The 27,993-nt window shown below is 45.5% G+C and overlaps 1 protein-coding gene across 1 annotated transcript; it reads left to right on the plus strand.

Moving 5' to 3' along the window:
* Positions 1-17: 17 nt before the first annotated feature.
* On the plus strand, positions 18-27,951 carry CDCP2 (CUB domain containing protein 2). The gene is made up of 7 exons (XM_050963554.1): positions 18-188; positions 2,072-2,164; positions 12,202-12,549; positions 14,444-14,785; positions 16,225-16,578; positions 25,734-25,912; positions 27,285-27,951. Exons 1-7 carry the CDS (start codon positions 77-79, stop codon positions 27,600-27,602), a joined length of 1,746 nt encoding a protein of 581 aa, XP_050819511.1. The 5' UTR covers positions 18-76; the 3' UTR covers positions 27,603-27,951.
* The last annotated feature ends 42 nt before the right edge of the window (positions 27,952-27,993 follow it).

Below are 27,993 nucleotides of genomic sequence, written 5' to 3' on the forward strand. Positions count from 1 at the left end.
GCAGAATGGGCCTGAGATTTACTTATCGTCATCCCAGAAGTGATCCCTCCCCATCAGGTTTAAAGCATATTGGCTGATGACATGGAGGAATCTTCCCCCTGGCTGCTGCAGCTGTACCTCATCAGTGAAGAGAGGACCCTGGTTTCCAAGAATGCCAGCTCAGCACCTTTCACCAGCACTGATACATGGTAAGGATATGACACCATCATCTGCTGAGGACGTGGCGTTTTCCCTGAGCATACCACGCACCGCATTTAACAAAGGCGGCCTCCTCTGCTTAGGGAGTCCAGAGTTAACTTGCGCGTTGGTGTGTACCTAACACAGCACCAAATAACCCCTGCTTCCCTCAGTTGAAATGCTAATGCATTCTTGTAAGCGAGTGCTGTGAAACAGTTCTCAGCGTTCATGGAGATTGGGCTAGAAAAAAATCAACAGAGGAGTTACACAACAACAAACCTGCAGTGGTAGCAACCTATCTGTGCACAGCTGAAGATGAAAGCCAAGTGAGACATGCCAGTGAACCAAGCCCTGATCGTCTTACACATAACTATTTATTGTTTAGACTGTACCACAGAAAGAAAAACATACTCAGGAGAGCTGAGTCCAGATGTGCTCTGCTACAGAATTCTTGTGTGACCTAGGGAAAGTCACTTCATCTCTCTGTGGCTCTGTTCTCCATCTGTGAAATGTAGCTAATACTTTCTTTCTTCCACCTGATGCCTGTCTTGTCTATTCAGATTGTAGGGCAGGGCTGAGTTTTTCAATATGTATGTACAGGGGCTAGCAAAATGGGTCAATAATCTCAGTTGAGGCCTTTGCATGCTACTATAATACAAATAATTATTACTAATAACCAGAGTTGTACATGATGCTTTTCAGACAATAAACAGGGGCATGTCCCTGCCCCTAGGAGTTTACAATCTGAGAGACAAAACACAGCAAGAAATGACCATAAAGAAAGGGTGAGGTATAAAACAAAGAGGACACCGGGTCTGATTGTAGCCAATTCATCTTGTTAGTTCCTCTTTTTTTAATAGCAATATATTAAAATGGGAAGTTGAGTTGGGACGCTAGGAGGAAGGAAGTCAATTTAAAATAATTTGTGTGTAATCTTTTGGAGGCAAGTCTTTCAGGATGTTCTTAGCTAAGCAAACCTGCCTGGTTCCCACTTGAATATACACAGGTCTCTTTTTCCAACATCAGGCTGTGCCCAATCATATTCACAGGTAGTAACTGATCACCAAGCTTTGCCGGAATCCTGCCAGGTTTTCAGAACGTGCTGCTTTTTGCCACTCAAGCCAAGATACAATACAGAGCCGAGAAAATGGGCTGCCCTTTCTCATCCACTTTTCACCAGCTAAATGCTGTTTAAACGTCCTCCCCCTTCCAGGCCCTGCTGTGCAGCACAAAATCCTTCTGATTATTTCACTGGCAGTTTTGAATTGCAGTTAGGACTAACTAACCAGCCCAAGCCTTTGGGCAGATAAGTGAGCAAGCACCTTTGCATCTGAAGCTCCCTGGATCTTTGATATGCGCATCACATGACATCTCTGGGAACAGCAGTGAAATATGGCTTTTGTTTAAAAATATGGACTAAAATATGTTCTCTGTTTCTCTTGCTTTTATCAACAGTTGGCTTTGTGCAGCGAGTGCCTGCGCCGCAGTATAAATCAAGTTAATTCCTAAGGTACTTTTCTGTGTTAAGGCTGAAATTCCCATTTTGGTTCACTGTCTTGCATTGTGAACTAAATTATTTTCATAGCCCCAGAAGGGCATATTGTCAGCACAGACTTACTGCAGTTATATACCATAGCCGAAACATTAATATCTCTTCTAAATATAGTGTATTGACAAGGTATCTGGTATAGTGTAAATCCTAGGGACATTTGATCCAGATCATTAAAACCAAGTGAAGGGAGCAAGGAATAGATCAGGTTACTAATTCAAACATGCAATGAATTATTAATTCCACTATTAATTCTACCGGCCTCCTACTTTTTATTTTTTTTCAGCTAGGCGGCTTTGAGCATATCCTTGCTGTTTCATGATAGTACATTTGTTTGCTTCGTAGCACAGCTGTGTCTGAGGATGCGGCATATTCACGTCGGGTGTCTTGTGGCAATGACTTTCTTGTGGGTGGCAAACAGGATGCATGCTAAGAAAGGTAAGACTCTGTTCAGCTGTGCTCAGCACCAAAGCACCGAGGGTTAACTTCCAGGGGATGTCCAGCTGGGGTAGCTCTTACAGGACCCTGGCAGCAGGCACGCTCCTGGGTCACCTGCAGTGTGTATGCATGAATGAACAATGCCTGTTTCATGGGCTTTTTGAGATTCTGTCTGGTTTATCAATCTTTGATGTGGTTTTAGGGCCTGATCCTGCCAGCCCTTATTCACATGAGCCATCCTTACACACATACAATCTCATTGGCTGCAACGGAACTAGACGCTTGAGGAAGCAGTTCTAGGCCAAGCCCTTCTGTATTGTTATGCGTTATTATTATTACCATATTTACTCATTTGTAAATCTCTCCTTTTCATTTAGATTTTTAAGGTATAGACAGTACAATGTTTGCAGACGTAGCTTGGGGCAGCACTGCTCCCAATTCTCCAGCAAGCAAGGAGTTAATCTCAGCCCAACTTTTTCCCCCTCTTGCACATGTGCTCAGGGGATAGGATATCAAGTAACTGCTTGGAAGACAGGCAGTGAATGGCAGGGCTCCCGGGGTCATAGGACTGAGCTGAGTGCCAGGCTGGGGGGCATTTGCAGTTGCTCTGGGGGTTTTTTGCTTATGTTAAGCTGATTAACCCTTGACCCTTGCTGGCAGCACCCTTGCCCTGTTTCTGCTGCATCGTCCCAACTGTTTACACAATAGACTGTATGTGCCAGTTCCTCAGCTGGTGTCTGTATCGAAATCAATGGACCACGTACGCCAGCTGAAAGTCTGGCTCTAAAGCAGTGTGGTAGTTCTGGATTTGCTTTTTATCTATAGAAATGAAATATTTCAACCACATCAGTAGAACCCTGTGCCATTAACTTATTCATCAGCACATGGGCCATCTTTGTAGGAGGGTGGTGAAACACTGGACTGGGTTACCTAGGGAGGTGGTGGAATCGCCATCCTTACAGGTTCTTAAGGCCCGGCTTGACAAAGCCCTGGCTGGGATGATTTATCTGTGGTTGGTCCTGCTTTGAGCAGGGGATTGGACTAGATGACCTCCTGAGGTCTCTTCTTACTTTTTCTTTGACAGTCACTGACACAGGATAAAATGCTTTAGAATGCTACTTGGTTGATTTTATGGTTCACTCTTTTAGTTTGCTAACGACTGAGGGATAGCAATGTGGAAGTCTCTACATCAGTCTCCAGTTACTCTTCTGAAATATTTGTTTGCTTCTCTAAGTATTTGTTTTTCTAAAAACCCACCACCACAACTAATTACTTTTCTTTTAAACTGGTTCAGAAGTAGGGAAAGTCAGATATTGACAGCTTGGTTTTGTCACTAAATTAACTAGAGAGAGTCATACTCCCTCCTTTGAAGGAGTTCAGATGCTCATTAGAAAGACGCAAAGGCAAGTCACAAAATCTGGACCCAGATCAGAATGTCAGCAAAGTTAAGAGCTGTTTTTAGTTCAGAGTTTTAGCTGTCTTAGCTCTGTCTTGTCTGTGAAATGAAGGCAATGTGGACTCGATCCTGGACTAAGAACATGCGTCTCTCAGATCAGACCATGAAATCTATCATGGTTTCACTGATAATCAGTGCTTGTATCTCATAACTGGGCTTCCTCGAACATTATTTTCTTCACAAAGGCCCTTGCTACTGGTAGAGGAGCTGCCAGGAGTTCACGGACTCAGTTTGGTTTGGAGAAGAACCTGAGAGCTTGGCTGTTTGGGGATGGAGGTCCTGTGGCACCAGTATCTCCCAGTAGAGCTAGGAAGCCAAAGGTGCACAAAACATGAGCAACCCAAAAGTTAAGCTACCCCCTCTTGATCCTCCCAGGGTTTGATTTCAGTTCAAAGGACAGGCAAGAGTTTGGAGCTGTCCTGGTGTCTGAGAAGTCAGGAAAGATGTGGACTGTGGGAGTTATTCTTGTAAGATGCTGATCCCTTCAGTGCCTCTGAAGCCAGTGGGAGCTGAGGATGCTCAGTACTTTGCAGGATGTAACCTAAGGCTAGGGTATTTCCTTGCTGGAAGAGAAATGAGTGAATCCAGGTGCGGGGATGCTGCATGCACATTAGACACAAAATTACAATGCACACATCATCTCTGTGGTGGCCTCAGAGCGGGATGGGGCAAAGGCAGTATAAGCGGAAGTGCTCACGTGGGTGCAGCACCACCAGGGCCGGCTCCAGGCACCAGCTTATCAAGCAGGTGCTTGGGGCGGCAACTCGAGAGTGGTGCGGCACTTTCAGGGAATCTGCGGCAATTCGGTGGAGGGTCCCTCACTCCTGCTCGGAACGAAGGACCTCCCACTGAATTGCCGCAGATCGCGATCGCGGCTTTTTTTTTTTTTTTTTTTTTTGGCTGCTTGGGACGGCAAAACCTCTGGAGCCGGCCCTGAGCACCACAATCCAGAACATCACTCAAACCAGCTCTGTATCAAGTCCCCAGGCACACAGCAGCTTCCCTGTGTGTTTTGACTTCTCCAGGAACATGTACCTGAGCTGTCAGTCAAAATTACTGCAACTCCAGCTAGCTGGGATGTGTCATTCAATCTTGCGGGCCTTGAATTGCTAAATCTGGTGGGGCTGTGCCAGTGGGTTGTCCCCCTTTGCCCATTTATGTATTAATTATAATTCATTATAATTATTTTATTATATCATATTATAAAATAACACCAAGGTGTCCCAGCTGAGTTTGGGGCTCCCTTGTGCTTGGCACTGTATGTACACATCGTCAGAGACACTCCCTGACCTAAAGATCTTTCAGTCTAATCAGAGGTAATACCAAGGCACAGAGAGTGAGATGACACCTCTAAGGTCACACAGCAGGTCAGTGGCAGGGCTAGGGCTAGAGCTAAGATATCCTGACTCCCAGTCCACATGACTAGACCACACCGCCATCTGTTCTGCAACATGAAATAAGTCCACTAGAATTCAATGAACCTCCCTGTTAATCCAAAGTCCTCACACGGTGCTGGCTGCTCATGAGCCATTGTCACTTACTGCATTCACTTAAGTACCTTGAAGCACTGAGCTATTAATTCATCAGTAATTGTCTCTGAAGTAACCTTTACCCCTCTTGCAGGCTCCTCGTTCAGCTATTTATTTCAATAACATTATTAGTTTAATACCTTCCCCACATTACTTTATTGCCTATCCCTGGTAATTACCATGTCAATTTGCTATCTGACCATCCTGCCCATGCGCTGGCGCTCACACACGCAAATGTATATTAACCATTTGTTTTTGACTGCTCATCACAATGCATATTTATCTTCCATAGCAGGTCACAGCACTGCCAAGCATAATGAAAAGCAATGTGCAATGGCCAGCTATTGATTTGCAATAGACTTTGCCCAGACTGAGAGCATATAGACTTGTTTGTGAATCTAAACATGTCCCTCAGAAGGGACAAAGGGTATTTCTTTGCTCCCAAATGTGGTATACAGGGCCAGATTTAGGGGAAGGCGACTCAGGCTACTGCCTGGGGTGCTGGGCTTGTCGGGGGGAGCTGGGCTTGGAGTCCTGTTTTTGGCGTTAGTGATAAAAGGAAAAATAGAATGTCTGAAGTAAAATGTTTCAGGTATTCCTTATGTGGATTAATTTTTCACTAACCTTCTAGAATGTTCCAGACCTTTGTAGAATGTCATGGAACCTTCCAGACTTTCTGAGAACTACATTTTCCTAGAACCTCCTAGAATGTTGTCAGCCATGCCCTCATGGGTGTATAAGGGGTGGGGCGTCGCCAGTCAGGCAGTGAGATATAAGAACGAAGTGAGAGCCCAGTTGCAATACTGGGAACCTTGTTTTATTGTGTAATTGTGAAAGTGTACTTGTGTTTTAAGACTAGAAGCATGTAAATAGTGACTAATAAAGGACAAATTTAATGAGATGCCAGAGATAACTATCAAATCCCTTTCTATGCAAAAATTAAAAGTAAATACTTTCTTAAAGTAAGTTACTTCTTTTGCTCTGCTTAACACGTAATGTTTGATGACTTTCTAAGACTGCGGAACACAGACTTTTGCTCTCCCTAATACTATCTGTTTTCTCTTAAAGAAAATAAAAGATATCCCTGAAGAAGCCTTCAGGAGCTCAGTATAGGAAGCAAAATGCACAATTGCAATCTAGTTTGCAGCAAGGGGCAAATTTGATGGGAAAATATCTGAAACCAAACAACATAGGCCAGGCTTTAGGCAGTAGTGATCGTCCCAGTGCAGAAGAAATTGAGGAGTAAAGTGTAAGTGATGGAAGTCCTATTGCTAAGGAATTAGCAGATTTTCCTGAGGATAAGAAATGGAAATGTGAGGAAAGTGATGGAGAATCGTCCAGTTTTCCTGGTGACATAAAGGAGAGTGATGATAAAGAAGAATGTGGCTCACATGAAAAGGAGAGTGATGACAAATAAAAATCTGGTTTACATGAAAAGAGAGAAACTATATAGAAGAATCAGCCTCACATGATGACAGAAACAGCAGTGAGAAAAATTGCACACCACAAATCGATACATCAGATCCTGCTTTATGACCGGCGATCCTAAACTCTGCCGATATTGATCATACAGTTTTGAATGAGCTGAGCAAAATCGAGGATATACATTTCCAGTAAATGAACAGAAGTGACAATTCTCAAAGTCACACTGTGAAAGAATGCTCAAGAATGGCAAGAAACTGAATCAGCATTGGCTAGTTTACTCAAAATCAAGTGACAAAGTGGTCTGTTTCTGTTGCAAAATATTTGACAGGAATGCCGAATTGTTGCATCGCTTTCTGTGTACAATTGTCGGCATAGCTTAACTGATGCTCTGAAGCAACATGAAAAGTCACACAGCCATTTTATGGCCTACTCCAAATGGATGGAGGGTGAGTTCAGGCTCAAGATGAATAAATGTGTAGATGCAGAAAAGCAAAGCATTGTTCATGTAGAAACCAAGCATTGTAGGAACGTGCTCAAGTGTCTGATCTCAATTACCCTCTTCCTTGCAAAGAATAATTTGGCTTTCTGGGGCTCATTGGACAAGTTGTTCACTGAACATAACAGTAATTTCCTCAGTTTTGTCAAGCTCCTTGGGAAATACAATGATTTCATGTGTGAGCACCTATGTCAAGTAGTTTATAAAGAAGCTATGGACCATTACTGCAGCAAAACAATTCAAAATGAATTGATTGACCTTTTGGCAAGGAAGGTGCTTAATAACATATTGATGTGTCTCAGCAAAGCAAAGCACGACGCCATAATAATGGATTGCACTTCCGACATTAGTCACAGTGAAAAGATGTCATTTACAGTAAGATTTGTTGAAGATGAGGATGGTTGAATCCAAGTAAAGGGACACTTTATCTGTTTCCTTCCTGTGAACGACTCTACTGGAAAAGACCAAACAAAACTGTTTATGAACATTTGGAATGAAAATAAAATAAAGCTTCAGAACTGCCGCGGCCAAAGCTATGACAATGGCACAAACATGAAGGAAGAAACAGTAGTGCCCAGGCAAGGATCCTTGAGCTGATTCCAAGAGCTTTCTTTGTGCCTTCTGGCTGCCATTCATTCAACCTGGTTGTGTGAGATGCAGTATCATCTTCTTTAGATTCAGTATCTCTCTTCAGAGGACTGCAAAGAATATGCATCCTGTTTTCAGCGTGAACTCTCAGGGAGAAGATCCTCACGGACAATGTTACAAACCTGAGGGTGAAGCCACCAAGTGACACTCGTTGGGAGAGCCAAATTCACAGTATAAGGCCAGTGAGGTACCGAGTGACTAAGGTTTACAATGGCCTGATGGAACTGGTGGAGTCAAGTAAAGCCAAGACCATAATCAGACACGAGGCACAAAGCCTGGCAAACAAGGTCACTGACTTCAAATCTCTGGTGTCAGTTGTGGTTTGGCATCACATCCTGTTCCGTGTAAATGTTTTAAGCAAGGCATTACAAACTCAATCGATGGACATGACGACCACTACTGTTTTGATGAGAAGCTGCCTTGATTTCGTTGTGGCCTACAGAGGCAACAGATTTGAAGATGCCATCACTGCTGCCAGAGAAATGGTGGAAAACTTAGGAGTTGAGCCTGTCTTCAAGGAAACTCGTATTCATCAGAAGAAGAGACAGTTTGGTTATGAGGGCAGAGATGAGATGTTGGGAAGCTCGGAAGAAAAATTCAAGAGGGAGTGTTTTTGCTCTCTCATTGACACTCCTTGAGTATCCATTGAAGAAAGGTTTGGACAAATGAAGCACTACAAAAAGAGCTGACCTTAGTAACGGACTTGAACAATTGTACCGACCTTCACCAGATGCTGATACGTGGGAAATGTTCGGACGTCAATGATAAAGACCTCTGTGTCGAATTAGACAGCAACAGTCACATTTTGCAACACGGGAAGCACTCTCCGATCCAAGTTCTACAATTCATTTATGATGCAGAGCTGAAGGACACTTTTCCTAATATGTGGATAGCTTTGAGGACTCTGCTCATGCTGCCGGTCACAATTGGGAGTGGGGAGCACAGCTTTCAAAGCTCAGACTCATTAAAATATATCTTCAGTGGACTATGACTAATGAGAGACTGACATCACTTGCTATTTTATTGCTTGAAAATGCCATTGGCCAGTCTCTGAATCTCTGACGCTGTGCTTCAGTTCACAAGGACAAAGGCAAGAAAAGCAACCTTTTGAAGTAAAGGACTAGGGTTAACAGTTTAAGGATGTCACCTACTGTAACACTATTTAATACTGGTCCACCCAATGTTGGTGCACAGTTCAATTTCTTGATGTTAGTACATTTCAGTTATTCTTAAAATTAAAAAGTTTCTATAAGCTTAGAGAAAATGAAATTTTTTATTTGCTTACATATGGCATGAATAAATACAGATTTACACATCCTAGCATGCAAATTTATCATCTTATATGACAGGGGATAAATCATGCATGTAAATCATGCATCAAAGTCATGAAATGGGCTACAAATGCAAAAAAAATAAGGTATTCAAAAGTTTAACAAATGAAGGGGGGGCATTTTGTCTAGGGCTGGTCCTGGTGGTATGTGCTTAGCACAACCGTACATTCATCCACTCTGATTATGGTGAGTTGCAGGTGTTTGCCAGCTTCTTCTCACTCCCTTTATTTTATAGTAACTACATTGCAGTATAAAAGAGCGAACAATGGACATTACACCGCTCAGACTGGGCAAAGCTGGAGACTTTCCACACAAAATGCCAATGTCGTATATTGAGCATAAAGTGGAATGACTTAATCTGTAATGCAGATGTTTATGGACATGCCGGTCTACAGACTACTGGGGTCATTGTCCACAGATGGCACCTTATGCTTTTCGGACATGTCGCAAGAATCCCGCAAGACGTTCCAGCGAGCGCTGTTCTCTGGGTGGTTTGTAACATCCGGGATAAAATTCCGCCAACTGAGGGGTGGAGGCCCAGAGGCAGACCCCCTATTACATGGGTTCATCAAGTCTGTTATGATATTGGACTCTTGGGCTGACAAGCCCTTGTGGCCACACAGGCATGGACCAAATAGTGAACGATCACTGTGGCCAACTGTTCAGCTGTGCGTTGAAGAAGACATTGTGATATAAAGTTTTCATTAGAAAATCAATCGGTGAATCCATAACTCACTGGTAAATGAATCAAGCCCTTCACCCCTGTTTCTTTGAGTTTAGATTCTCAGATACCAGCTTTAAATATTTTCGTAGCACTTGAAAGATGAAAGCTAAAAGAAGAATGCCAAAAAGGCTGAGTACTCGCCTACTTTAACAGTGGTTTTGTTCTACAGTTCATGCTTTCAGGGCCAAGTGTTTATATGCTGTGACATACCCAAGATACAATCTAGACTGTGTGCCTTCTAACCTGGGATGTCCTTTACATTGCTTTGCTGTTGTTGCCTCCACTTCCGGACTGCTCACTTTAGCATATAAATCACTCCCAGCTATGTCTGTGTGCATTTGCATCCAGCGAACCTGAATTAAATTGCAAGGTGACCCCAGCACATTCCCACTTCCAGATTTCCCCCCAGAAATGTATGTACTGTACTGACCAGCCCTCTCACAGACTATACAAGCTCATATGAAGTCCTGCATTTTATTAAGAGAAATAATATGCATGAATCCTGTAATGCCAAATGGATTTGCCTAAACTCTTCAATTCAAACACACGCATTTAGATAGTACAAGTGTGCTAACTACAAGAGATAGATTTAAGTGAATACAAGTGATGAGGCATAAAAGTCAGAAATGGTTACAAGAAACATAAAGATCAAACACAACTTAATGCCTAACTTAATGAACTATGATAGATTCAAAGCACAGTTTTTCTCACCACATGTTCTCAACGGTCTTACTTGGCTGAACTTCTTAGGCCAGGACAACCTTCTGTTAATGGCTGCTTCCTTTGTTCCTTCTGGTGCAGTGAATTGATGGACGCAGAGAGAGAGAAGAAGGAGGAGGAGGAGGAGAAGAGGGTGAGGTCCCACATTGTGTTTGTCCCCCTTTGTATAGTGTCAGTCTTTCCCTTGGAAAGCATTTCCAATTGAGATTCAGGAGACAAAAAGTCTGTTTGGATTAGAACTTTTTGCTGTTTGGGGTTGTTTTTTTGTTTTTTGTTTTGCTAAGATATAATTTTTTTCACCCATACCTCCTTTCCTGCCAAAGAATGGCCATTTATTGGGTCCTGGCCTATTGGCCTTGTTTACGCCTGGATGAGTTGTCAGCTTGCCCTTTGTCTCTGAGGGACTGGTTTAGCCAGCCCCAGACTTGGAACATGTTTTAGTAGAATCTTATAACTTTACACACAATGTTGCTATACATGTTTTACCAGGACAATAATGCCCAGCAACTTCTGAGTTTTCAAATGACACCTCATGAGGCATACTTTGTACAAAGATTGTTACAATAGAGTACAAGAGGTGAATTCAGGGCTATATTTTCTCACAGACACCCTTTCCAGACAAGCTCCTTCTGTGGACTTTGCCTCAATGCAATATTCTTCCACTGATTAAAAGACAATGTTTGGCTGTAAATTGATGGTCTGGTCCCCTTCTGGGGAAAATACAGGCCCCAGATAGCTCTCCATATGCTCAATGGTAGCCAGGAACATTGTGTGGTTGCTGTTGTGTGTTGAGGGTGGCAGGATACTCTGCTGTGGTTCTGATGTTTCATGACTCCTGCTTCATGCACAGTGCCATCTCTGGTCCACCTGAGAGGGCTGCATAGAGGAGGAGACAGATGGAATGGCCACCCAGCACAGCATCCTTCTGAATGGGGTGGTGGAGCTGTTAGATCTGCCTTCTAGATTCAGTTTGTATTGTTGTTGTCATCTCCCAGACAGTTAATGAGTTCTGGAGTGCAAAGGCAGCTTTCCAAGCAGGGTACAGCTGAGGCCAGTATCTCCACTGGTTTCAAATTCACTTTGGTTTTTTTCCAGCAAGAAAAAGACAGAAAGGACCACACGGAGCTCGTTTCCAGGAGGGAGATTTCAAACAGGCAGCATGAGTTAGAGTGGGAAAGCTCTACTGTGTAGCTGTGTGTATTCATCTAGAGCAGGGATTGGCAACCTTTGGCAGCAGATTTCCCTGACAGGCCGCATGCCAAAGGTTGCCAATCCCTGGTCTATAGATATAAATATAAACAACTCGATGACTTCAGAGGGACCAGTATACCTGAGATTAGAGGGGCAAAGTGAGTGAGCAAACTATCCCTGAATGAAAATAGATTAATAAATCACTATCAGTTATTGTTCCTGTAAATGACTTTGGCACAACAGAATCACCACCATGTTGAGTTCCATCTTAAAATCCCACTTCTGGGTTCCTGCTCTCTTTAGTCCAAAGTACTTTGCAAATGTACAGAAAAGCACTTTGTGCACCACTGAAGTCAAGGCACTTCTGGGGTGGAATATGGATGCTGTTTAAGAGCAAACAGCTACAATGAGCAATGATTGTAACTGGTTTGCAAATCATCGACTTCGGAGATTTACCAAGCAGATAAATATTCTGTGGTTTGTTTGTTTTTTATAAGCAATGTTTTGTTTTCTCTAGGTGTCAAATGTGGCGGAGTCCTCTCCGCACCATATGGCAACTTCTCCAGCCCTAATTTCCCTGGACTTTACCCCTATGACACCGAGTGCACGTGGCTCATAGTGGTCACAGAAGGATCCTCAGCCCTGTTGACCTTTGACCACTTTGACCTGGAATATCACAACAGCTGTGACTACGACTACCTCAAAATCTACAACGGCTTCTCCGAGGATGAGGGGAATCTCCTGGGAAAGTTCTGTGGCAAGAGAGCCCCTCCTCAGTTTACTTCTTCCTGGCATGTCATGTCCATCATCTTCCACTCAGATAAGCACGTGGCCAGTCAAGGCTTTTCTGCAGCTTACCGGAAAGGTTGGAATAGGTTTTATGTGGAGTCTCCTCAAAGGGTTAATGCATGAAATGCCTGAGTGAAAGGTTTCTAGGTTTGCTGTGTAGCAGTGGACAAAGAGACTGTTACACGAGCACCTTTGAAAAAAACTGCGTCCCACAAAGTAGAGTTAAAGGATTATACAGAGTGAACTAATTAGGGATTGTCCGAGACCAATGCAGGTTCGAGTAAGTTTTTGATCGAGTGAGGAAAATCAAAACGTAACAGATTGAAAGTTCAAAACCATGTGGCCGTTTATTAATAGGGATAAGTTACAACTTGGGCTGGGGAGGAGCACTTTTACCAACTAGCAATACTATCAAAACAAGAATCTACACGCAACTTGAAACAATCTATTTACATCTAACAACAAGAAACCAAACAATCTATGATTAACCGCTCACTAAAATCCAGATAAAACACACAAAAACTGAGTAAACTGTACAAGCATTAACCAGATATTGCAAAATACAACAATTCAACTTTCATATACTATATACACAACTTGGTACCAAGTAAGGGAGGGAAAAAGGGAAGAGGCTAAGCAAACAGAATAATTACAGAAATTACAATGCAAATACCACATTCCAGGTGCAGCTGACCAGCAGTACAGACACCAAGGGCATAACGAATTAGTGGGAAATAATCCGTAACGACACCACCCGAGCCAGCTAAATCCAGAGGAGACCCTTCTAGCTGGAAGGGTGATCAGGCCTTCCAGCTAACATGCGGATACTCCTGCAGATTTTGGCTCAAGACATGGTTTTATTCGAAGGCTCTTACTCGTATCAGCATCTGATTGGTCCCTAGCTCCTTCACCTTCCAGGTTCCGAGCTGGAGCCCTCCACGTAAACAGGATCTGCAGACGGCACACTACCCTTATGCACACGGCACGCTGGTATTTTTGCACAAGGCACTAGCCTGACCCCTAGGTGACCAGGCAAAAAGAGCAGGAAAATGCACACAGCACTATAATGTAGCACACCGCACTACGGTGTTGCACACGGTACCAATGTGACCTTTTGACCGACAATTGGCCAAACAGACGCCATGTTTGAGCATAGGCTTAGGACTGTGACAGGGATGTGATGAATACCCGGCTCTGTTCTGATGCAAATCTGGTCTGTTTGAGGGTGTTTTGAATAAACTCTGCTAACCCCCCACCCCCCAGAAAAATGACAGGTCTTGCATAGTATCAGGCTTAAAGTGCAGCTCTGGTCTGAAAAGTGAGTCTGCAAAATCCTGGGGCTCCAGGTTGATTATATCCCAGTGATTTCCAGTGCCAGTGTGCTCAGTTTACAGCTAAAAGGATGGCTTTTCTAACAGCGAGCCCACAGTTTACACTCTGAGACAAGCCGGTCTCTTTCCTCCTTATGAAGCATCACCAGAAATAAAGGTTGTGGGGCCTCAACTGTGTTGTTAGACCTGGGCAATGAGCAGCAAGGATGCACAGGTATAACTGAGATTAGAATTCAGCCCTGCCATGGGACCTTAGTGCTGAATGAGCATCATGTGATGTACCATTTTGACTAATAAAAAAACAGGACAGGAGAGTAAAAAAAAATTTTCTCTACCATGCCCCTTGAAGGAGGAATCTCTCAGGCCCAGTACATTAGTCCATCGTCAGTCTCCAGATGGAATGAAACTTGGGTTGCTCTGCTCCTTTGGCAGGAAACCTCTTTTCCTTATAGAGTTAGAGACAACCTACAGCCTTCTGCACCCCCAAGGTGTTTCTTCGCCTCCTTTGTTCCTCTTTCCAGGACTGGGGCATGTGTGTCCATGTTCTCCATGATACCCCATCCCCTTTGTGGGCCATGGAACTTCCCTCTGCTTCACTTGGATGTGTTATGTGTGTAACCCGTCTGTGTTTGTTTCCAGATGTTTGTGGAGGAGTGCTCACAGGCCTTTCCGGCGTGATAACAAGCCCCCATTACCCTGAGAATTACCCCAACAATGCCGAATGCCGCTGGATCATCCGGGCAGTGCCCAACTCCATCATCAAGCTGGTTTTTGCTGACTTTCAGATGGAAAACAACGAGGGATGCAATTTTGATTACGTGGCTGTCTATGATGGGCCCACGATGGGGGACATGCATCTCAGCCACTACTGTGGGAATATGAAACCCCCTGATATCGTCTCTTCCACACACGAGCTCCTGGTGGTGTTCAAGTCAGACTTCAACATAGGAGGTAGAGGCTTTAAGGCCTATTTTTTCTCAGGTACGGAGGCAACTGTTTGTCCAGCGTAAGCTACTAGATGTATGGGAAGCCCTCTGGGCCTTCTCCTTCTCTACCACTATCCCAGGGTGTTGCTCTCACAAAGGGGGTATAGATTCACTGTTCCTCCATCTTTTGCATGCAGGCTGGCAAGTGAAATGGTTTGGTGTCATGCTTGTGAAGTGTAAGCCTTAGTATATGAAGGGCTCCCAGAGAGTGGAAGGGCGCTTTTAGTGTCTGTGTCGTATCCATGTAAATAAAAAGTACATTTAAGAGTGTTCAGGGTGACTGAAATGGGACACAGGAGGCAAGAGTTTTATCCCCACCTCTGCCCCAGCTCGCCGTGTGATCTTGAGCAAGTCATTCCTATCTAGGTCCTTCTGCGGCCCCAATTACTGTAGCACCTAAGACTCCCCAAAATGTTTATGGAGCACTCTTGTAGAGAAAGGGTATCAGCCTCATTTTACAGATGGGGAACTGAGACACAAAGAGATCAGGGGACTTACCCAAAGTCACCCAGGAAGCCTGTACCAGAGCTGGAAAGAGAACCTACAGCTCCTGTGTCTTAGGCCAGGGCCTTAACCAGAAGACCACCTGCCCTCAGTTAGAGCTGTAGGCTGCTTCCTTGAAGTCAATGGGAAAGCTCCCACTGACCTCTGTGTGGTAGTACTGTCAGGAATTAGGGCATGCAGCAGCAGAGCCAGTCTCCAGGCAACCTAACGAGCACAGCTGGCCTGTAGCAGGCTGACAAATAGGTCACACTGCATGATTAGGGTGACCAGATGTCCCAATTTTATAGGGACAGTCCCAATATTTGGGGCTTTGTCTAATATAGACGCCTATTACCCCCGTCCCGATTTTTCACACTTGCTCCTCTGGTCACCCTATGCATGATGGGTGGGAGGAGTCAGCAGACTGGCTCTGAAGCCCAGCTGCGGCAGCTGTGCAGTGGCTGTGACAGTCCCTGTGTCTGCTTAGTTCCAGCTTTGCCTCACTGCATGTAACCTAGGCCTGACCCCCGGACTCCTGCTCTGACCTGTAGCCATGACCTCTGCCTATGTCCTGGTCATGTGACATGTTAAGCTTTTAACTCCTCTGTTTCCCTGACTTTAGATTGAGGATAAGGATCCTTTCCCCTTCTTTGCCAAAGCACACTGATGTCCTCAGCTGAAAAGCCCTGCATGGGTGCTTGTTGTTATCTCTGTTCTTGAAATCCTTTGCATTGTGTGGAGTCTGGCCGCAATTGTGCAGCTAACGACCCCCACTAACTCTTTGAATGTTTGGGGCAGATCTATACAGCATGTGGCTGTGAAACCTTTATGTGAAAAAGATAATTTGTTGTATATATTTTAGCAATAAATCAAGGGAACCCCCCAGCAGCTGCTCCCTCCACACACAGGGGTTTCGGTTTGGTTGGTAATGCATTTTCTTTTTCTAACCAGGCAAATGCCAGGAAGTATACACAGCCATCAAAGGAAATTTCTCCAGTCCTCAGTATCCCAGCTTTTACCCCAACAATATCAAATGTCATTGGACCATCCAGCTCCCCCCAGGATACCGAATCAAAGTCTTCTTCCTGGACTTGGCTCTGGAGGGGAGGAACAGCCTAACAGATGGCTGTGATTATGACCATCTGGCAGTATTTGATGGAGACACTGAGAAAGCTTCCCTCCTGGGGAAGTGGTGTGGGAGAGAGATGCTCTCTCCCATAACATCTACTAGAAACAAACTGCTGTTGGTCCTCCACACGGACAGGAACACGGCCAACAGGGGGTTCTTGGTAGCATATATTGGAGGTAAGACATGACTCAGTGCATTGATCCGGTTCTCCTTCGCTCCCTGCTGGATATTTGTAGGGCAAGGCAGCAGAGAATTATAAGTATGGAGACAGTCAGTAAAAACCTGACAGCCTGAGTTCCAAAAGTACATGCAAAAAAATGTGAGCAAATTTGTGCACCAAACTTTTGCATGCATGAGGTTACTATAATTGCACATGCAAACTGAGCAACTGTGCAAACGGCTAGCCAGTGGGGAGTTATAACTGTCTCTTTGCACGTGCGATTACCCAGCTGTACCTCTGCAACCACTGTAATTGCACATATCAGTTAGGCACTCTGCTGTTCAAATGACTAATCATGCATGACATATTTTTGTATAGGGATTTCACACATGCAGTCAGATCTGCAAAGACACTTTTAAAAATAAGTAGGTCCTGGGTTATATACTACCCCAACCACCTAGCCCTGGATGGAAGGGTTCTGAGACACCGAACGAACAAAACACTAGGCCATGTGGAGTGACACCAGGCAGGAGTTTGGCTGATAGGGTCTTGCACAGGAGACTGGCCAAACCATGAATGGGGAACTAAGTGAGTACCTATGTTCCCAAACCTTGTCTTGCTAAGATAGCTACCAACTAACAGACGCTATTGCTTGAATACTTAACACAATAGCATCTGGGCATCCTCCAGTAAACTCCTGCCCTTCATTCATAACTACCACCCTTCCACTAATTGGCGATTATTTAAAAGCCTGATTTAACAGGCAAGCCTTATAACATGGCCAAGCTTGGCTCCAGCCACCTATGAAAAGGAACAAGATCCACAGGTTAGGAGGAGAGAGGAGAGGAGAGAAAAGGCAAATGCGATCCTAGGCTGTATTAGGCTAGGCGCTTCCAGTAAAGAGAAAAAAATGTTTAATGCCCCTGTACAAGGCACTAGTAAGACCTAATTTGGAACACTGTGCACAGTTCTGGTCACCCTGTTCTAGAGAGATGGATTCAAACTGGAACAGGTGCAGAGATTTGCTACAAGGATGATCAGGGAAAGGGAGGGGAGGGCCTGTCTTATGAGAGAAGACTGGAAGAGCTTGGCTTGTTTAGTCTAGCAACAAGAAGGCTGAGAGGGAATATGATTCCTCTCTGAGTCTGAATACATTTGGCAGGCAAATATCAGAGAGGGTAAAAAGCTATCTAAGTTAAAGGACAATGTTGGCACAAGAACAAATGGGTATAAACTGGCCATGAACAGACTCAGGCTGGAAACTAGAAGAAGGTTTCTGACCATCAGAGGGGTGAGGTTCTGGAGCAACCTCCCAGTAGAAGTTGTGGGGCAAACAATTAGTTTTAAGAAAGAGCTGGACAAATTTAAGAGCACAATTGTATGATGGGGTTTCTGGGATGCAGGGAGCAGCCCTGGGGCTCACTTCTGGTCTATGTCTATGTTCCTAAAAGCTCATGCTTCAAAGTTTCAGCTGTCCACCAGGAGGGGTCAGGAAGGGATTCTGTGCATTCCCCCTCCCCCATGTATTCTGGGAAGTTGTATGGAAATGGTTTGGTTTTGTGTTTATATCTCCTTCCTCTAAAGCATCAGGGATGGCCACGGTGGGAGAAGGGACATTGGGTGGGATGGGTTGGGCCAGGGCCCTGAGGTGGCTCCGAGCATTCTCATTCTCAGGTGCTGGGCTGGCTGATTCTTGCTGACGTGCTCAGGCTGTAGCTCATTGCCACATCCACGTGTTTTGCCTTCCCTGCAACGTGTGAGTCACTTGCCAGGATTATTTGGGTATTTCTCACTCAGTCATTTCCCTGCCACTGCAGTGGCCTTGAACACTGGTGCACCTTGGTCCCCTCCTATTCTCTGCCTGTGGCACATACTAGTCTAGTCTCCTGTGGGCTGTAATACTTGGGTCTCATTTTGGTTGTTGGGTTTAATGTACAGGTGTTGGGCTGTTGGTGGCCAGTGATATATAGCAGATCAGACTAGATGATCTGGTCACTCCTTCTGTCCTTAGACTCTGAGACTGCCCTGAGGGGAAGATTATCCCACATCTACCTTCTGTAGGGTTTCTTACACCTGCCTCAGAAGCATCTGGCGCTGGACACTGTTGCAAACAGGTTACTGGACTAGATGAGCTACAAGTCTGATCCAAATTGGCAATCCCGATGTCCCACAGAATACGTTCTTGCCTGTCCTGGAAAGTTCATGCCTCAAGCTGCCAGCAAGGAAAGTTTTCTTGCCTGTGTTATGTGGGAGGCCAAATGAGATGATCATAGGGCCTTAAAATCTGTGAACCTGAAGTTTCCTAGTGGGGACCTACTTAAACTCTCTCTTCTGTTCTTTGATGATTATTTATCTCCCCCATGTCTCCCACAACTGGAGACTAATCTCCTGCCCTCAAGACAGGATGGAGGTTTGGCTGGAATTGGCGGAGCCCCTTACACCTTACCTTCAATGGGTGAAATTAGCGCAAGCAGTAAGCCCACTTTTGGGGCGAGGGGGGCAGGACCGGTGTTAGTGTTTTTAGCGCCCTAGGCGCACGGCCATTTCATCGCCCTGTGCGCTGGTTCACGGCTCTGGTGGACCTGCCGCAGTTGTGCCTGTGGAGAGGATCCGCGACTCCGGTGGAGCTGCCGCAGCTGTGCCTGTGGGAGGTCCACCGGAGCCGCGGGAGCAGCAGACCGTCCGCAGGAATGCCTGCGGCAGCTCCACTAGAGCCACGGGACCAGGGGACCCTCCGCAGGCACGACTGCGGCAGGTCCACCGGAGCCGTCTGCCGCCCCCCCCCCCTGGCAAAATGCCGCCCCCCCCAATAATCCTGGCACCCTAAGCGATTGCCTAGGCCACCTAAATGGAAGCGCTGGCCCTGGAGGGGGGCCATATCAGACTGGCAGGAGGCCTCTTCAAACCTCAGCAAGAGACTCACTCTCACAAGGAATATTCCCTTGGAAACAAAAGTGTCCTGTGGACTCAGTTTTCAGTGAGACCTTCCTGGATGTTTTATCTGCAAAGCCACATAAGTATTCTGGGGTTTGCGAGATACCAGCAAGGGCTGTGTCTTTGGAAAAGACCCAGACCAGACTCTGTCAGCCTGGAGATTCCAAGATATGGAGATAGTTGGTGGGAGGAGCTGCCTAGATGCTGCCTTGCTGTGTAATGCTCCTCATATAGTTGTCAACCTTTGTGCCTCCTCAAAAGCAGGCGAATTGATGGCATTCATTGTATTTCAAAATAATTGTGTTGGAGCTGACCTGTGTGTCAGGGATGATTCATGACCTGTTTCTGCTCAAGATGATCCTCTCTGAGTATTCAGAAGGCTTTTAACTGAGATGCTGCTTGTGTATGTTTGCGGATGGGACTAGCATAGCTCTACTGTGCTTTCTTTTTTCCTCCACTTACAGTCACAGTGCAGGGTAACCTCTTGGGCTGAGTAATAGAATGAGAAGGGGGATTATAGCTGTGCCCGGTAGTGTTGCTGTAGTTTAAGGTGGAATCAGTGTTGTGATTACAAACCTCATGTACTTAAGGTTTTATAACTCAGACACCAAAGTTCAAACTTGATGTATGAGATTCTGAAATCCTGGCCAAACATCTTATGCACATAGAGACACAATCGTCCCAAATTACACCAGTGTGTGCTCTGGGTGCAGGATTATTCTGGGTTCTGCAGTATAAAAGACACTAGCTAGTTGGCTTCAGCCACTGTGACTCCAGAAAGTTTTCAGTTTCGCCTAATTTTATGTTTGGCAAGGGATTCATCTGCTTCATGCAGCGGGCATTTTCAGAAAACTCAGTAGAGCAGAGGGGAAGGAGGAAGGTCTGGTGATGAAAGGATAGGACTGGGGAGTTGGAAGGAGGTAGTTATAGTCTTCGCTCTGCCATCAACTTTCTGTGTGAGCTGAGGTAACTCACTTAATCACCCAGTGCCTCAGTTTCCCTATCTGTAAAACAGTGATAATATGTCTTTTCCCTACAGGGGTGTTATGATGCTTAATTCATTAATATTTGTGAAGTGGTTTGAAATCATTGGATGTACTAGAGAAGTGCAAAGTGTTTTATATTAATTTCTGAATAGTGTCTGCTCCTGGCATAAGGAGTCTGTAATTTACCAATGGATTTTTAATTTGGGCATATTTTCCATTAGAAGCTAGTGATAGTTATATGAAAAAGCCAAGTTAGGCCCAATGCGTCTAAGTACATATGCTCAGCAACATGCCATTTTAGCAGCCCATAAACACATAATTTTATCACACCACATCTGTGTAATAAGAACTTTTAAAAAATGAGTGTGTTAACTCTCACCATGCTGCTGGGAGGGAGGTTCGTAAGAATTCTCTATTTTTTAAAGGGGGAAATTGAGGCGGAGAAGCTAAGCAACTTGCCCAAGACTGTGGAGTTCACACAGGGGCTGCTGACTCTAAGCTCTGTGCTCAGTTCACTGGGTTGTGCTGCCTCTCACACGAGCTTGAGAAAGTGCACTAAATACCGCAACCAAAGAATCCCTTTTAAGTCACACTAAAGTTGTCAATCTGACAGGCAAACCTAGGCCATTCAAAGTGCAGGTGGCACTCCAGGCAGGAGCAGCGCCAGGGTTTTTGGTGCCCTAGGCGGGGGTCCTTCCGCGTTCCCAGTCTTTGGCTGCAATTCTGCGGTGGGGGGGTCCTTCCGCAGCTCCCGGTCTTCGGGGCACTTTGGTGGCGGGTCCCGGAGCGAGTGAAGGATCCATTGCAGAATTGACGACGATGACCCAGAGTGCGGAAGGATGCCCCTGCCGCCGAATTGCCGCCCTCCCAAATCCTAGCACCCTAGGCAACCACCTAGGTCGCCTAAATGGAAGCGCCGGCCCTGACTCCAGGGCATAGTATGGTCCTTGCCCATGTGTATAATTCCAATTGGTGTCAATCGTGCATGCCTGTTAAGGGCATAACATGGCCCTTATTTAGCTGTGTCTACACTACGGACCTTACAGCAGCACAGCTGCTCCACTGTAATTTCTGCCGTGTAGCTGCTCTATGCCAGCGGGAGAGAGCTCTCCCGCTGGTATAATCAAATCACCCGCAACAAGCAACAGTAGCTATGTCAGCTGGAGAGTGTCTCCCGCCAGCACAGCGCTTTCCGCACAGGCGCTTTTGTCGGTGAAACTTTTGTCGATGGGGGTGTGTTGTTGTGGGGGTTTTTTCGTATCCCGACCAACAAAAGTTTTACCGACAAAAGTGCTAGTGCTATAGCGGACATAACCTCAGTTTCACTGAGCCGAGATATTGCCAAGATCCTTCTGCCTTCAGATCCATCCTGGGTCACTCAGATTTTGTCACAATTCACGTGATGAGTGAGGTGGTGCGCTTAGCCTCCTGGACCCAGATCCACAAAGGTATTTAGGCTCCTAACGTCCCGTGATTTCAGTGGAAGGTAGGACCCTAACTGCCCTTGTCAATCTGGTTCCTAATGTCTGTTCTGCATCCTAGACCTAGTCTACGCCACAGAGTTAGGTTGACGCAAGAAGTTTGTTGATCTAACTATAGAAGCAACTACACTAAAATTTCAGTCCTGCCGACGTAACTGCCTGCTACACTGAAGGCTTGGACACTTATGTCGGTATAGCTTACATCGCTCAGAGGGGTTGCCCATTTTGGTTAGCTGTATTCCTGGAGATTTCATCACATGCATAATCTTTAATTCAAGATTAATCTTTAATTCCTGGAGATGCCAGGCCAATCTTGGAGGGTTGGCAACTGTATATGTGATTAAGCTGCCCCCAAGTGACATAAATGACACCAACCGAAGCGCCGGTGTGGACAGGGCTAAGTTGGCAGGAGAGCTTCTCCTGCTGACATAGCTACTGCTTCTCTTGGAAGTGGTTTTATTATGCCGACGGGAGAGCTCTCTCCCATCATCTTAGAACATCTTCACCAGACGTGTTACAGCGGCACAGCTGCAGCGCTGTAGTGTTTCTAGCGTAGTCTAGCCCGCACGTAACTCCAGCTCCATGAGACTCTGTGTGGTACAAACCTTCCATACACAGCCGCTGCAAAGGAGGATGACCATCTTCATGATGGAACCTGGGATTGCTTTCCAGTGCACAGAATGAGCCTCTTGCTTGAGATTTCCTTTGGACTGACTCTGTCTTTGGAATAGAGATTCAAATGGCAAAGTGTTGTACTCTGGCTCCAGAGAGGAAGAGTGGTCTGGTGGGTAAGGTATTGGACTGGGCTGTTGGCAAACTGGGTTCAATTCTTACATATCCTGTGTGATCTGGCACCCCTTGTTTATTTAGATGACAAGGGGCAGGAACTGTCTTTTCCTGTGTGTATGTACAGCAGTTAGCACAGCTGGGACCCAGTCTGGTTTGGAATCTCTTGACACTAATGGACAATGCATAACAATCATCCTAGAGGCTTGAAACTGCTCTCATTAGCCTGGTCTGCATTAGCAGGGTTAGATCCCATGGTGGCAAGTACACTAACGCTGCCACCAATGGCGCTCCCTCAGTGGCAGTGGAACAGTAGGAGAATGTAAGAAAAAGGCCCCAGTGGAAGTCCAGATGCCATGGTGTGCTCAGTGCGGTAATGGGCGAAGTATATAAAATGACATACGGAGAGAGGGCTCTATCAGACTCTTGTAATTAGCATAAATATTTTTCTGTCTAAATGGGCCCATGAAAGGATGTGAGTTGGGCTGTCCATGTGATTTATGGTCATTTTAAAGGAAGCCTTCAACTCTAGAGCGAGGATCCATTTTCTCCTCCCCTTGATTTAATGCACTCTAGTTATTTGGTAAATCTTCTAATGGTTCTATAATGTACTAAGTGTAGTAAAGTGACACAGTTTTTTCCCTGTTGATTTTATTCCATCTTATCAGTTTCATAAGAGTCTGATTCTAACAGAGTGAGTTAGAATAATTCAATAATTCATATTGTTAGTCTTTGGGCCAAGCATTGGTGGGAGATACCTTTAAATATTGTGGGGATTTTTGTTCTTATTTCCCTTTCCACATGGTTTATATGTTTGTCTTCTCCATGTAGAAAGGCCAGCTGTGATAGGCAGACACAGATGCGACACTTTCCGTAGATCTGTGGATTAGGGGCCCGATTCTCCATTGCCCTGCTCCTCATGTAGGCAGTTACAGTAGTGCAAAGTAAAGTGCACAGGGGTCAATGACTGCACAAGGTGCATGGCCATGAAGAACCAGGCCCCCTAGCATTCTACATCGTCACAGTTCACTGTAGCCCTTCATTTGTCTTCTTAACACACATGCAAGGTAGGTATAGTTACCCCATTTTCTAGAGTGGGGGACAGGGAAAAGTAGAGTCCAGGGACACTGATGCACTCAAGGCCATTCCAATATTAGAATGCAGAAGATCCTAGCTCCCAGTCCTGTGCTGCATGCGGTTCAGCCATGTGGTGCTTTATACCCATGCCTGACTCACGGAGTGATTCCATTTCTGAAAAGCTGCTGACTTGCTGGTGCTGGGTGTAACATTTCCCACAGCTGCATGATAGACCAGCAGAGTCTATAACAGAAATCTGCCATGTTTTGAGAACTCCATGTACTACGTGCACAGACTGTCTACACTACAGCAGTTACGGCACTGCAGCTGCGCTGCTGTAGTGTAGATGCTTCCTATGCTGACAGAGGGGGTTTTCCATCAGTGCATTTAATCCAGCTCTCCAAAAGATGGTAGCTACGTCGATGGAATAATTCTTCTGGAGACCTACCTGTGTCTACAGCAGGGATTTAGGTTGATCTAACTGTGTTGCACGGGGCATGAAATTTTGCATGATGTAGCGAGGTGGCCCTATGTTTTAGGTGTAGACCATGCCTGAGGTGGGTCCACGCTGGGACCAGAGTATTCCACAGAGAGCTGGGAGGAAGACAGACCAGTCAAACTGTTACACAGACATGCCTGAGGAGAGGGTTCCCTCACTAGTACAGAAAACAGTGCTCAGAGGGTGACAAGAAGACAATCCTATGCTGCATTAGGCCTAGGGTTACACATCATTAGAGGGCACTACCATTACTCTGCATTGGGGTGGCACTGAGCTGCATTGCCCCATGAGGAGCACAGGAAGGCGGAGTGCTGTGCACATGCCTTCAGACCCCTTTGTGGGATGCAGCCTTTATCTGACCAGTTTGACTGGCATCCTTCCCACCCCACTGCTCCCTCAGGGAGGGGGCTGGCAGAACCGGGCCCAGAGTATTAACCAAGTGGTGTACAGACACAATTCATGAGTATAGCCAAGCATGCCAATAATGGGTTACAAACTGGTCTGAAACGTGCGGCTTCGGCAGGATCTTGGATAACTAGATCCCAGGATAAAAACAACAAGGAGTCCTATGGCACCTTAAAGACTAACAGATTTACTTGGGCATAAGCTTTCGTGGGTAAAAAACCTGACTTCTTCAGATCCCAGGATGGTCAAGCTTTTCTAGATTGTCAGAAGTGCTCTGAATCGCATCCCAAAGCAAAGGGATCCAATACACACCCTGTTGTGTTCCCAGCAAGGCCGGCTCTAGGCACCAGCGTTCCAAGCATGTGCTTGGGGCAGCCCTTTTCAAGGGGCGGCATTCCGTCTCCTTGGGGACGGCACTTTTGAAGGAGTGGCACTCCATTGTTTTTGTTTGTTTGTTTGTTTTGCTTGGGACAACAAAAAACCTGTGGATGCTGATGCAGAATTTTGTTAACCTCAAGTGTTCGAAAATCATGAGTCAGGCCCCCAGAAATTCTGAGATTGGGTTTAAAATTCATGAGTCTTTTAAAAATGATAAATGTAGTGTTCTTTTTCTTTGCCTTCTCCTTTCTGAGCCTTTAGGTTACACTCAGATCATGCACTTTTAAAGATCTTCTCCACTACTATGAGGACTAGAAACTACTATTTTGGGTTTTTTTAAATGTAAGCTGAAATTCTCACATAATCACCTGACTCCAGCAGCTGGGGCTTTAAGAAAAACACTTATCGGAAGACACACAATAAAACCACAAGTGTTTTCAGCATTGGTCACTTGCTTGTGGATGCCACTAATAGTCTTCTTTGTATGACATGGTGACAATAGCAACAATGCCACTCTCAGCTATGGGAACTGGCTTGTATTGTACACTGCACAGTACTGATGAAAATCCCCACTCGGTGCAGTCTTGTGAGTTTTAGATGAGCTTCTTTCTTCCCCCCGCAACAGTTGTTCCCGTGAACGTCAGCTGCACGCGAACAGATTTCCAGATCCAGATTCCTGTGCAGTCTCTTGCCCAGCTGGAGAGAAATAAGATTTATTTAGGGACCCCATCCTGTCCTGCCCAAGTGGTTGGCCTGAACTTTAAAATACACACCAGGTTCGACACCTGCGGTACTGAGTCCCAGGTAAGTGATCAGTATAATGAGGAGTGAATCCTGTTTACCTAAAACAAATACAGTAAGATGATAAAAAATCTGTGTCTAATGATGCACATGCACACATGCATAGTAAGAGACAGTCTGTCTCCTGAAGAGCTTACAATCCAAATATACAAGACTAAGGGTACGTCTACACTGCAGGGGGGAAAAAATCCTGGGGCACCAAGTGTCAGAGCCAGGGTCAGCTGACTCAGGCTCACAGGGCCCAGGTAATGGGGCTAAAAATAGCAGTGTAGAATTTGGACTTGGGCTGGAGTCACTTGCAGGGTTTCAGAGCCCCAGCACCAGCATGGGCTTGAACATCTGCATTGCAATTTTATAGCCCCACAGCATGAGCCTGGGCTTGTTGCGGGTCTTTTATCACAGTGTAGACGTACTGAAAGGGTCTGCGAGAAAGGAACTATTAGCCCCATCTGTATAATGGAGATAATGGATGAAGTGACTTGCTCAAGGTCAGAATTTTGTACAGTTGATTTAGGATATGTTCTTTTAGGTAACTGTAACCTGCTCCCCACATGAACGCAGGCCTGAGGCGGGGGTACTGTGCACCCAGCGTTTAGTTACTCAAATAAAAACTATGCACATGCTTTTGGCAGCCCTGCCTGGCATGAGCAAGCCCCACCATTGCTGCATCCAAACAACTCCATGTGCTGGTCTCTCAACATTATGCCCATGGTAAACAAGCCCCAGTTCACCAAAGGGGAAACTGAGGCACAGAAAAGCCCACCTCTTTAGAGGTGGTCACTGATTCTGGGTGCCTTACTTTTTGCATATCCAGCATGCGGCTCTGTGGGTCTTATTCAGAGATGCTGAGGCCTGTCGCTCCCGTTGACTTCAGCTGGAGTTTGAGATTCTCAGGACCTAGGTGCTGGACAGCCAAAAAACTGAAGAACCCAAAAATCAGTGGCCATTTTCGAAAAACTTGGCCCAAGTCACTTGCCTAGGCCCACACAGCAAGTGAGTGCCAGAGCCAGGAACAGAACCTACAAGTCCCAACTCCCAGACCTTTACGGTGGGCGTTGGCCTGACATGGTTGAGTTGCTGAGCACTTGCAGCTCTCATTAACGCCCCTGTGAAAAGAAGGCTCCCTGTTTCTAGAGAATTTGATCAACCTGGTTTCTGCCCCATGGCCTGTCTTATTCTCAATGCGCGTTCTCAGCGCATGCTTTCAAGCTGCTGGCAATGAAATGCCATGAATACCCTGTAACTCTCCTTTCCCATGAAGAGCCTAACTCCAGCCACAGCCTGAAATGTGTTACTCTAGGGGGTTCGTTTTTATTAATTTGGAAGGCTGACAAGTAAAACCAAACCCTTGCCCTTTAAAAACTTTGTCTTGTAGAAAAGAAACCACACGTCTGTGATTGTCAGTATCCTGTATATCGACTTCTCGGCTGGGAGCCAGGAGGACATTCATGAATATGAAGTGCAGTGTGAGCCCAAGAGGAAAGAAGCCTCAGTAAATCTTATCTCGAGCTCTGACCCCTACCGGCTGACCCAGTATGCGGAGAACCTGGTGGAGCCCCACGGGAAGCAAACGGAAGCAGTGGAGGCCTATGAGAACAAGAGCCAGGACAGCAGTGACATTGTCTTCATTAGCATCTGTATTCTTGCTGGCATCCTCATGGTGATTGCTGTGGTTGGACTAGTGCTGTTATAGGATGCTGCCTTCAGCCCAGTTCCTCCTCGCCTGCCCTCTGTCCCTGTCACAGACACACATGTACAGCCAGTGTCCTTTCGTCCGAGATCCTGGGCTTAGCTCAGCTTCCATGTCCTGAAACAGAGGTTGGGTTCAACCTCCATCTCCTCTCTGTTCTCTGGAGAAACTGGTATAATAGGCAAACAACTCCTCTTCTCAGCTATATATTTTTTTCTTTCCATCTGTCAACTGGATTTAGGAATCTGATTCTTGGGTTTCATGACTCTTCCTACAACTGTTTCCAGTGGTGGGGCTACAGTAAGGGGTGTAATATTGTTTGCCTCTGGCTAGAAATATCACTATAAATAAATTTTGGCTGAATTTTAAAATACAAACACTGAGTAGATATAAA

This window comes from Gopherus flavomarginatus, chromosome 7, assembly GCF_025201925.1.
Source record: "Gopherus flavomarginatus isolate rGopFla2 chromosome 7, rGopFla2.mat.asm, whole genome shotgun sequence".
Classification (NCBI taxonomy): Eukaryota; Metazoa; Chordata; order Testudines; family Testudinidae; genus Gopherus; species Gopherus flavomarginatus.